General features: G+C 32.6%; 1 protein-coding gene across 1 annotated transcript; it reads left to right on the top strand.

Moving 5' to 3' along the window:
• The first annotated feature begins 2,566 nt into the window (after nt 1-2,566).
• Nucleotides 2,567-5,328, top strand: LOC145603591 (adenylate kinase isoenzyme 6 homolog). Its single transcript, XM_081659523.1, has 4 exons — nt 2,567-2,682; nt 3,302-3,519; nt 4,635-4,780; nt 4,936-5,328. Exons 2-4 carry the CDS (start codon nt 3,334-3,336, stop codon nt 5,153-5,155), a joined length of 552 nt encoding a protein of 183 aa, XP_081515649.1. The 5' UTR covers nt 2,567-2,682; nt 3,302-3,333; the 3' UTR covers nt 5,156-5,328.
• Nucleotides 5,329-12,517: the final 7,189 nt, after the last annotated feature.

Genomic DNA, 12,517 nt, shown 5'->3' with positions numbered 1-12,517 from the left:
GAATAACATATTTCAGCAGAGCAGAGCAGGTGTCAGCACAACAGAACAAGTATCAGCACATTATTAATACAATTATTAATACTCAGTACAATAGAGCTAATTAGGGTTCAACAGAGCCGACCAGTCCAAAACCGACCATTACAGCTCAAGTCTAAATTACAACATCAAAATCAATTTTCCATATTTTAAATATATCTTTTCTTATATATCCCGTGCATTTTGCACGGGTACACTCTAGTAAATGTATAAATTTGACAGATTTATTAATTTAATCTTTAAATTAAAAAAATTGTATTGTATGCTTAATAAAATAAAACATTGGTTGCATCATAATGTTACATGTTTTCATATATGCTTTTACTTTTTTCTATGTAGTATCCTATTATGTAATTATTAGATAAAGATTGAAAACCAAAATTATACCTATATGTATAATAAAAGATACTTAACATATCAAATAATGAAATAATTAATACTTTAGTATAATATATAATGAGGAAACATAATGATCATTTTGGAAGGAAAAAAGTATTTTATTTTTCTAAGAAAGGAATGAAATAATTATATTACGTATATTAAATATTCTCTAAGAAGATTTATTTGACAAAAAACAAAAAAGAAAAATAAAACTTTTGGTGAGAAAATTTTTAACCAAAAGATGACACGTGTCATCTTTAATTTGGTTTCGTCTTTTGTATATAGTTATAGATAGATAGATTATTGATTATTTCAAAAAAATAATAAAAAAATAAAAAATAATAATTATTGATTTACTTTGTATAACTCAAGTTTTAGTTATCAGCTTACTATGTAGTGTAATTTCTAATTATTTTCTATTTTGAATTTTGAAAAGACTATTTGTCTCTCTACCACCAAAATTTACGTTTTTTTAAAGTAAAAAGAACTGGACTACAATAATAATCAATTAAGGGAAATTCTCAACGGTAACCCCCAACTTTTGCTATGCACCAATGGTAACCTCCCTTTTTTTTTATTATACAAAATGACCTTAGTTAAAAATTTCATCTCACTCATAACCTTATTGCATTAAATATTAACTATGGTTCGATTTATAATTAAAAAATAAAAATAAAAACTCTAAAAATTAACTCAACCACCAAAAATCAGCCACCACCTGCTCAGCCACCATCTCCCTTTCCGGCGACTACCCCAGATTCTTCCGACCAGGCTCCCCGACCACTAGTGACGCTACGCCAGCTCCACCTCGAAGTCAGATTTCCAAACCCCCTCCCATGACCCACCCTCTTTCTCCTTCTCACCGTCACCACCACTAGACCGACGAACTCAAACTGCCAATTAGCCGCACCACCACACAAAACACCGCACCTCCCTCATAAGCCCGCACACTTACCGCCAGCAACCCTGCAACAACCATTATCACCACCAGCCAGCCACGCTACATCTACCCTTCGCAACCACATTCATCGCCCAACCCACCAATCAGCCACCTTGCCTCTAGTGCAGCCCGCAACAACCACCTTACACACCATCTTACAATTTGTGGCTAATTGTTCAAATTCGAACAATGTAGAATGGAATTGGAAGAACCCTAGAAATTGGGAAAAATCTAAGAATTGACAATTGCTTGATTTAAGGTTCGAAAAACACATTGTGATTGAAATTAAAGGACACTGGAACGAATTAAAGCTCTGATTGCTCAATTGCGAACTTAATTTGAGTGAAAATGGTGGTTACAGCGGGAAGAGGAGAGAGAGGGAGGGTTGTCGACGGGGTTCGGGTTCTGGGTAATGGTGGGGCTGGGGTAGCGTCGCCGGCGGGGGGAAAGGAGAACCCTAGACGCTGGCAGGAGGTGGTGAACTGGTGGTGGGGCTGGTTAGGTTGGTGGTTTTTCTTTTAAGTTTTTTTTTTTTCAAAGATAACCATAGTTTTTTTAAAAAAAATTAATTAACTCTCATTAATGTCATAAATGAGATGAAATTTTTAACTAAGGTCATTTTGTATAATAAAAAAAAGGAGGTTAGTATTGGTGCGTAGCAAAAGTTGGGGGTTAGTGGGTTACCGTTGAAAATTTCTCATCAATTAATTAAAAATAATTTCAATCCGGTATGCCAAGTAAGCTGATAGCCTAACTAAGGGCCTGTTCTCATTGACTGAACTCAGCTGAACTGAACTGAACTGAACTGAACTCAGCTGAACTGAACTGAACTGAACTGAGCTGAACTGAACTGAAATGAATTTTTATAAGAGAAGGAAATTAGGAGCTGAAATGAACTGAACTGAACTGAGCTGAGCTGAGCTAAACTGAACTGAACTGAACTCAGCTGAACTGAACTGAACTGAACTGAAATGAATTTTTATAAGAGAAGGAAATTAGGAGCTGAACTGAACTGAACTGAGCTGAGCTAAACTGAACTGAATTGAACTCAGCTGAACTGAACTGAACTGAACTGAACTGAAATGAATTTTTATAAGAGAAGGAAATTAGGAGCTGAACTGAACTGAACTGAATTTCGACGTAAGAGAACAGGTCAAGAGGCCCTAAAACTTAAGTAATACGGAGTAATGACTTTGGACCGTTGATTTTCGCGTTTAGGACTCCAGCCCTTCCCCTCCTCTCTCTTTCTCCCATGGAACCGTATTCTGAATCCCTCCATTGAAGCGGCGGCGAGTTTTCTATCCTCCGTTGAAGCAGTTTCTGAGGTAATATCTTTTTTTCTTCTTTTCCTTAATCAATCATCGAATATCAATTTCACAATCTAGTGTTAATTGTTATTTTAGTCAATTTAGGGTTCTTCTAGAGTGGATTATTATACTACTGGTTATAATTACTGAATAATGATGATGATTAATTTATATACTACGTAATTGATGAGTTGAAGCAACATAGATTATAATTCAATCCATGCCTTTTCATTGAGATTCAACAAGAAAGTAGTGACACTAATGAGGGTGTTAGATTTTACATTTTCTGTCAATATCTATTTTGAATTTTAGAAATGTACAATGCTCTGTTTGAATTGAATTTCTATTGTAGATTAGGCGATGCGATATACGAAGTAGTAATCAATCAATATTGTCATTAATTGTGTAAAAAGAAGTAGAACAAGGGTAGTGTGGTTTCATGAGTTTATTGCCCTTTCATTTGTCTCTTCTTTGTTGGAAAGTTAGAGTATGAAGAAGTGATGGGGCTATGAAGAAATTTAAGGCACTATACGATTCGTTTCTGTGCTTCAATTTAAAATTCAACTCCGAAATACCACACCTATCTTAATATTCTAGCAATGGTTTTGTATCTAATAGTCATTCATTGATAATTCAGGTAAAAGTTGGGAAATAGTGCGTGTACTAACAATGGTGAGAGGGAAGCCAAACATATTGATAACCGGTACACCCGGGACAGGAAAAACAACTATGTCTTCTGCTCTTGCAGAGGCTACTCAGCTTCGCCATGTGAACATTGGAGACTTGGTTAAAGAGAAAAACTTGCATGATGGTTGGGACGAGGAATTTGAATGTCATGTTATCAATGAGGATCTGGTATGCCATTCATCCTAAGCATTTATTGGTAAAGAAGCATTGATTCCCCTCTGCTCGTCTTTCATTGTTTATTCAAGTACCTTATGGGTTAATGTGCTTCAGTATTATACTTTTTTTTTTGTTAAAAAAAATTTAAACGATAAGTGTAGCTGTGATTCCATTATCTAGCATTTATTTGAAATGCTTCTTGCATAGAGTTGCTTTTGTCAAGCATCATCGTTAATTTTTGGGCAGCAAGAAAGATATTCTGGTCATGGTGATAGAGATTAAAAACCATAACATCCATAGGGAGTGAATTGATCAAAAATTAATGGAACAGCTTTATATATTAGGTGAAAATTGCTATCTGGACTTGTGCATTTTAATCAGTGGCTTCTGCCAAAACTCTGTTTCTGGGAAATTTGACTTTTCTCTTATAGTTTACTGGAAGAAAGTTGAATTGGTAGATATTCGTGTACGGAGTAGTATTTTGTCACCTTGGTTAAATTGCATCAAATTAATTTGATGATGTTTTCGTCGTATTTGTAAATTTAATGATCATGGGAGTGAGGGAGTTTAGATGATTAGCCCTAGTGATTACTCACTATAAATTTGGTATCATAGTCTCCCAGTTGAAGGATCATGATGTGTGGATTAAGAAGATAGTTCTGAATTAGTTAGCAACTTAGTGCACCCTGGAGAGGGCAAAATTAGTGGGAGGGGATGTGATAGTTTTGTATTACTTCATCCATTTCTCAGGAAGATTATCATTTACAAAAATGAATTTGACTATATAAAGAGGATATATAGTACTCTCTATGTATCAATCATTTTTTTTATCAGCTCCTAGCAATTATTTGATTGTGTGTAGTGAAAAATAAGGTAATTGCAACAATATTTTATATTCACTTTGTTTCAAACATACTGTAGTTAGGTTTAGGGTCAGATGTTGGGAAAGTAGTTGATTGACTTGATATAAATTAGTTTGGATGAGGTAGGTTTTGATGTATTATAGCCTTTTATAGGGTGCTGGTTGGGTCAAGGTATTAGGTGGACAGGCCAGTTTCTTCTGGTTGGTTTTTGCCAGTTAAGGATAAGTTAAGATCTCACATTCATTTTTCATGTGGCTTTGACAGGTATGTGACGAGCTTGAAGATATGATGGAAGAGGGTGGTGTAATCATTGATTACCATGGTTGTGAATTTTTTCCTGAGCGTTGGTTTGATCGTGTTGTGGTGCTTCAAACTGAAAATTCTATCTTGTATGATCGCCTCAGCAAGAGGTATGCCATTGACTAGATTGTATTGGTCCTTTGTTTCTTCATATTTCTTTTGTTTTCTTGTATCTGGGTATCTGTAAGGCATCACCATTCATAACAAGTACCTTTTCATCATATTTAGCATCTGGCTGCTTTATCTAATGGTAATCTTGCTGCAGAGGCTATACGGGGTCAAAGCTTACAAACAATATTGAATGTGAAATCTTTCAAACGTTGCTTGAGGAGGCTAAAGATAGTTACCAAGAAGATATAGTGGTTGCAATGAAGAGTGACTCCATTGATGATGTTGAAAAAAATGTTTCGGATTTGACAAACTGGGTTGCAAGTTGGTGCACAAGCCAGTCTGTTGAGAGTGATAGCAATAGCATGCGTGATTAAAGTATGTTAAGCATGTAGGAAGTGGCCTTCCACCCTTCTCAGCGTTGATTTCTCTTGTGATTTGTTCTTTCATATGCATTCTGCTTGAGATTGTGACAAGTCAAGAAAGTGAAATTTATGAGCTGCAACTATTTTATGTTAGATATGGCCAATATGGGTTTTTGTGTTTTGTATTATAGGGCATAAGAAATTTACTTTTCGTTAGCTACTTTTCAAAAGGATGAAGGTAACCGTCGATTAACGATAAATATTCAAGGAGCTAGTCATATGTATAAATGTGTCATGGAGTATTATTGTTATTTTTTTACATTTTATTTTAGGAAGAGGAGGTGCAAAAGGAGCAAGATCACTATAGACCCGCTGTGATTTTGATTATCTGTAACTTTAGCTTGAACCTACAAGGGATGCTAAAACCCTGATGAACATAGAGGGCTAAAATTGTGGAGGTGATGTTGCTGTAGTTTGAGGAGCATGGATATCATCGGAAAAGCTTAAAGCCTTCTCTGTTTCACACAATCAGCCTCCGCTGCCTCGAGCTTTGTTGTCTAGCAGTAGCCTTACTGATCAGTGCATTTCAAAGAGCTTGCCAAGTGAGTAAGTGACCATAATTTAGCTTGGCTATTTGTTTGTTCATGCCACTTAACCCGTTTTCTCTGTCCTTGTTCCCCAACCTGGTTGAGCTACCATATCGCCATCTTCCTTTGGCAGTTTCTGTCTGTAGCTTGGAAATTTCCTTTCCCCTTGAAAGCATTGGGTTTTGTAATCTGTTTCTAACTTCTCCGAAAAAGCTCTTTATCCTTATGTAATCCATCCGCCAAAGTTTCGAAATAATAATACTCGTATAGGATGTTGCTACTTGCTACTCTAGCTGGGACTAGGTTTGTGAGGTTGTTTGAGGATTTCTCCAGGTAAATAATGTCTTTGCTCTCCCTTCTGCTGCTTTCCTCTTATCAGCTGCTTTATGACAAGCTATTCTCAGGTTGAGTTAAAATCAATACAGATGCAGCAATGCTCGTGTACTGCAAGAAGGCTGGGTTGGGGATTTTGGTGAGAGACAAAATGGGAGGGTTACTATTTAGCGCCACAAGGAGAATAGCACCAATGTTGCCAGAAATTAGCGAGTCAGAGGGCTGGAGGCGGTTCGGGTGGTTTGCGCAATGACATTTTCATTGAAAGTAATGCTTGCAAGGAGGTTAATGTAGTCGAGAAATTTTTGGTACAAATAATGTTACATCATTGAAAGTAATGCTTGCAAGGTGGTTAATTTAGTCAAGAAAAAACGAAGGGTTCAAATTGAATCAAATTGATTTTTGAAGACAAGCTAAGTAAAGATAGTTTAAATTTTGATAACTTTAGAGCAAGTTTAGCTTCAAGTCTTGGATGTGACATCATTTTTTGTGGTTCCCATTAAAAATGATGTCATCAAATTCTTGTTAAGACTCATTAAGACTTGTCCAAATTTATCACTTTAACAAATTGTAAAAATAATAGTAATAGTAATAATAATAATAATAATAATAATAATAATAATAATAAAATTGAGGTGGGTCCCGATCTCAAGTCTTGACTTGCTTGACATTTAAGAAAAAAAATGGGGAAAGTCTTAAACATAAGTCTTAAGACTCAAGATGATGATGTTACCCCAAAAGACTTGGGGCTAAAGTACCTCTTTGTTGAAAGTGCATGTAATACCTTTGCGCAATTGATTGCTAGGTGGGATACTAATGAATTAATGATTGTTCGAATTTTGTTTGCGTTGGTTTATTTCCTTTAATCTCTTATGGCTTTGGCGGAGATTGTTTTACAATAATTAAATGTTCATTCTATCTTTCCCTTGAAAAAAAAAGTGCAACTCTTTGTGAGAGAATTGGGTTTATGAGGGTGAAATTGACCAAAACGGCATGCTAGAAATTAGATGACTAGAAGAGGGTGCTCCATGAGTTAATTTCTCAAATAATCTTAATGATGTAGGCAAAAACTTCTTTCAAGAGCATTTCCAATGGTAAGCTAAATGTAAAATTAGGTTGCCCAAGCTAATTGTATTTTTTAGCTCAAATTATCAAGCTAGTAGTTAGAGACTTTTGAAAATTACAAGCAAGTCCTTAGCTACAATCATTAAAGTTGCTCTTGAAATCCAAATTATGTAGAAATTCCAAAATATAAACACTCAAAGTACGGAGTATTAGATAGTGGGATGAAAAGGAATTGAGTAATTGTAATTTATAATTAAATTTCTTGATTTAAGAGTTATAGTTGTAAATATCATTTTGGTCTAACTTTTCCACAATGTCCTTTTTTTTAATTTTTTTTTTTATAACTCATAAAACACACAATATCTCATTTAATTCAACTATAAGCTTTATTAAATTCAATTCAATGTTTATTTTAAATTATATTCATTTTATAATTTTGTTTGGTAATATAGAGTTAAATATTTGAATGATCGAAGATGTTACTTAGAGACTTAAGAGACCAATAAAGTGTTGGTTCACTTGGTAAGTTTCTTACCTCAAATGTTAGAGGTATGTGATTCGAATTTTACCAAATGAGGGTACTTGGAGCCTTGGGGGTAGGGATTCTCTTACCCTCCTTGTTACTCCCAAGTGTCTAACTCGTAAATACTAGACCAGAGGTTTGATCAAGGTCCTCCTAAAACAAGAATAAGTAGGTACTTGGTACAATGTATCTTTCTCATCAAAACTAAGTCATTCTACAATATTTAAGCGTTTAGATTAGCTAGTATCAAAATTTTGGGAGAACTTTCCCTCAAATTAGGATCTAATGTGGCTCAAATCCTGATTAGTCAGAGTCAAGTAAATTCTAGATTACCGGATATGCTTGTATTTTTTTTTTTAAAAAAATGTTATTCTTTTTTACTTTTTGTAGTAAATCTAATGGAGTTGTACATTATTCCATGTTAAACTAATTCTTTAAGCCTCAAGCGTGCAATGTGCAGTTTGAAAACGAACCAAGCAAACAATAACTATGTAAAGCCGTAATTTTATAATGTATTATGGTATTAATTAATTGCAATCATTTGTACCAAATACATTACCATAGTTACTTTAATAATTCGTTAATATAAAAGATTAAATGTATACAATTATAGATGTACTAAAATATTTGGGTTTCCCAATAAGGAAAGGAAGAATCGAAGCATATACATGGAAGACAATGGAAAAAGCACCAAACAATTAAAAACTTCGTAAACTAATATACACGCCACGTTAATCAATTATTAATCAACTTTAAAAATACTAAATTTGCCTTGTCAACTTCAATAAAAATACGGCTTATTTATTGGCGAATATGCTCTTAATAATAATAATAATAATTAATGACGATATAGTTGGTGGCCAAAATGTTTAAATGTCCAACATACATTTTCATATTCTAATCGTACGGCGCACCATGCATTTTTGAACGTTTGCATTCGCACTAACGTTTTTATACAAGGGAAGAAACGTCGTTAAAGATCAAGGAAAATATATGCTCATGATATGTTTTTGGAAAGACCAGGACATTAGCTAACCAAACAACTAATTTGGCTGATATTGGAGTTCATTTGGTCAGTCAATGAAGGCTATAACCAAAATTGCGCTAAACTGTCAAAGTAGTCAATTCACTAGTTTCCTAATTTCAAGGCATGTTCTCTTCAGCTTAATTTTAGTTCAGTTCAATTCACTTCAGCTCTAATTAGTTCAGTTCAGTTCATCTTATAATTTTCTTCTCTCATAAAATATCATTTCAGCTCTATAGTTCAGTTCAGTTCAGCTCTATTCAGTTCAGTTCAGTTCATTTCAGATTAGTTTAGTTTAGTTCAGTTCAGCTTAGCTCAGTTCAGTAAATTTAATCAGGCCATAAGTAGGTTTAGTATTCATATTCTACTTAGGCTACTTGGAACTAAAGGTTGGGGGCTTATCCTAGTTCTATTAGAAGTAGTCTTAGATATTTCTTAGGTCTATAAATACCAGTATTTCATTGGATGATTCTATAGTAGTAATCCTTTTTTTTTTTTTTTTTTTGACAGAAAGAAATAATATCATTAATGAATAGCCATACAAAATCTACAATAACTATAAAGATTGATAAATAGCAAATTTAGAGAAATAATTAACATAACTTTTACAATCAAAATCATAACTAATTAATTTGCATATTTGACATAGCTCACACTCCACCACTTCAAGCATGACAAAAGTACTGATTTTCGATGTTTTTGCATCTTCCCAAGTAGAGACCTTCACAATTTGAGCTGATGTTTTGATTGTAATGTTGATGATAAACCCTAAATCCATATGAATCCAAATTACCTTCCCAATTATTATCAAAACCCTAAAAACAAAATTCTCATCCATAGATGAGAATCAAAATCCCAGAAAATATTATGTAATTTCATATTATCTTGCGTTCTATATTAGTACTTATCCCGTTTTTTAATACTTATAACACACCTTTTTCACGGTGTTTAAGAAAAGTGAGTCTCATGTAATTTAAAACAATTAAAATGGAGGAGAGAGATAGTTAAAAGTATAATTTAGTGGGCCATGAGATTATAATAAGGATAATAGTACAACTTTTGACATAAAATACTTCCAATTATAGTGTGTTGCAACTATTGTGATATTACATTTTAGGGAAGTGTTGCAACTATAAAGAAACGGAGGAAGTATTAGATTAATTATTAATATTCGATTCATTTTTAATGAATAAATTAGTCTATATAAATATTTAATAATTTTTTATTTTCTAGCTAATGAATGATTCATAAATGAAATTGAAATGGCAAAACAATTCTATGGAATTGTGTAAGACGGAAAGATCTTTTGAATCTGATTATTCGATTATATTGACAATTTCAAAAAAACTGCTCATTTAATAGATGAGAATCAAAATCCCAGAAAATTGAGAAATCCTAAAAAAATTGGGACAAACTCTCACAAATGGAGAGAACAAATCAAATCAAAACAAAACAAAACAAAACAAAAGGAAAACCTAGCAAAAACTGAATTAAATTAAACAGAAAGGGTCACGACCAAGAAAACTAAAACCCTAGAGAAGAGAGAAGAAAGAAAAGGAGGCGGCGTCATCCTTAAAATGACTACCATTATACTAATTCTTTATTTGCTAATTTTGATTCATTTTTTTAATGTAAAAAATAATTAAATTCATCTATTTAATTTTATACTCCGTAATACATTTATTAAGTTTGAAATAATTTTGCATTATTATATAATTTAGTTTTATTATTACTGAAATTAAAAAATAATTTATAAATTAACTATAAAATCTAAAAAAAAATGTTTAAAAAATTAAAAATAAGAAAAACCATTTATAATAAATTTTGACATAAAAATCAAATCAATATTAGGAGATTAGAGCATAATATGTTTCTTATATTGCACAAGCAGGCATTGAATGTGTTCCTTAGCTTGTATAATAATGATATTAATGGTTAGAGTTGTACAATGGTTGATATGCCGTTTAACTTGTTGCAAATTTAAAGAGCGAAGCAAATATGACTTATGGTGTGTTATGCTTAACTAGTTTATGAAAATAAAGTTTAGACAAGAAAAGTTGAGACTAAATAAGTCAACAAAAATTCATAAAAAATACAAGTTCATATAAAAATTGGTTATACATTGCAAAATGTTAAGTCTATAATAAATATTGCTATAGAAATATGTTTTTCCCCCCTTATATCTATAAGTTACACTAAATTGTATGTAGTAAATAACAAAGGAAGTATCTTTCCAAAAAAAAAAAAAAATGGACAGAACAAGTATAATAAGTTACTTTGTAAAATACTTTCTCCGTTTCAAATTAGATGACACGTTTTGACTTTTGACAATATTCATGCACTTTTCTCTTGACTAACATTTGTGATTTATAGATATGAAAAACAAAATTATATGAGATTTTGTGAGATTTGTTTAAATGTGTACCTAATTAAAATTCAATTTTTTATTATTTTTTACAATAGTTAAATTTAGGATATCTTCTGTTGAATTTTTGTATTGGCACACGTGATAAAAAAAAACGTGCCTTCTAATTTAGAATGGAGGAAGTAGCTTATTTAACGCTCCCTCCTACGACCACGGAGTACTCCCTCTATTTTTTTTTAAAAAATATGCGACATCTTCATGGCAAAATTGTCGAGACACACCTTTGATTATTTATTATTGTAATGACAAATTAGTAAATAAATATACAATTTAATATCATTAAAATATACGAGTATCTCTTAATTAATCTAATCAACGTTTTTTTTTGATGTGGCCAGCCACACCGTGCGACAAGCTTGTACACACCAAAACATTGACCAAGTAACCCCTGATTGACCGTATAGCCCATGAGCAAGTAAACTCTCACCGAGTAACCCCGATCACACCAACTCTAACCAATAAGTCTTGATTGACCGAGTAACCCTTGACCAAGTAAATTATGGGCGAGTAACCCTGGTCACATTGTGTGGTTAGCCACATATAAACATTTATGTAATCTTATGATATACTCCCCCCGTTTTTTTATTTGCGTCACTTGGGTTTACATGGAGTTTTAGGAGAATGAATTATGTATAGTATAATAATCTGAGTGGATGAATAATTTATTTGGTAAAAGTAATGTGGGGCCATCAAAGTGAGAGTTATAAAGTCAGAGAGAGAAATAGTAAAATATAGTACTCTCTCAGTCTCATAATACAAAGTCTCTTTTGGTTTTTGCATGGGAATTAAGGAAGTTGTAAATTATTTAAAACTATTGATGTGTTAAAAGTACAAAAAAGTAAAGAAAAAGTGATGATAACTCATCAAAAAGAGGGTAATAATGTCAAAAAGTAAAACCTTTAAATAAAAAGAGTCATTGTATTTTGGTTTACCCAAAAAGGAAATGAGGCTTTGTATTAAGTGACGGAAGGAGTATAAAGTTACTATATATAGAAGTGATGCAAATGAAAAAACATCCATAAAAGAAAAGTGATTCAAATTTTAAAAAACAAAGGGAATACTTGTATTGTTTTTTGGGTAATGCTATATGTAGCCCTAAGGGCTATATATAAGGCTATATATAAGCATTAAATACACTCTAGGAAATTGTATAAAATTAGGAATTCATGACAAAAACACGGGTAAATCAGTGTAATTAGTGATTATATTTTTATGATTTCTTAACTTTCTACGATTTTCAAGTGTAAATTTAATGATTATATAATGATAAATAATCAGGTCAAAATGTATATATCAGTATTTCGATATTTATAAAAGTCAAACTGTTACACTTAAAAAAAAACCCGAGGGTGTACAATCTAACAACTGAAAACGGACGGTGATACTGAACAAATGAAAAAGCTAGTTCGGACCAACT

This window comes from Chenopodium album, chromosome 22 (assembly GCF_948465745.1).
Source record: "Chenopodium album chromosome 22, dcCheAlbu1.1, whole genome shotgun sequence".
Lineage (NCBI taxonomy): Eukaryota > Viridiplantae > Streptophyta > Magnoliopsida > Caryophyllales > Amaranthaceae > Chenopodium > Chenopodium album.
This window is presented reverse-complemented; position numbering and strand designations above follow the sequence as displayed.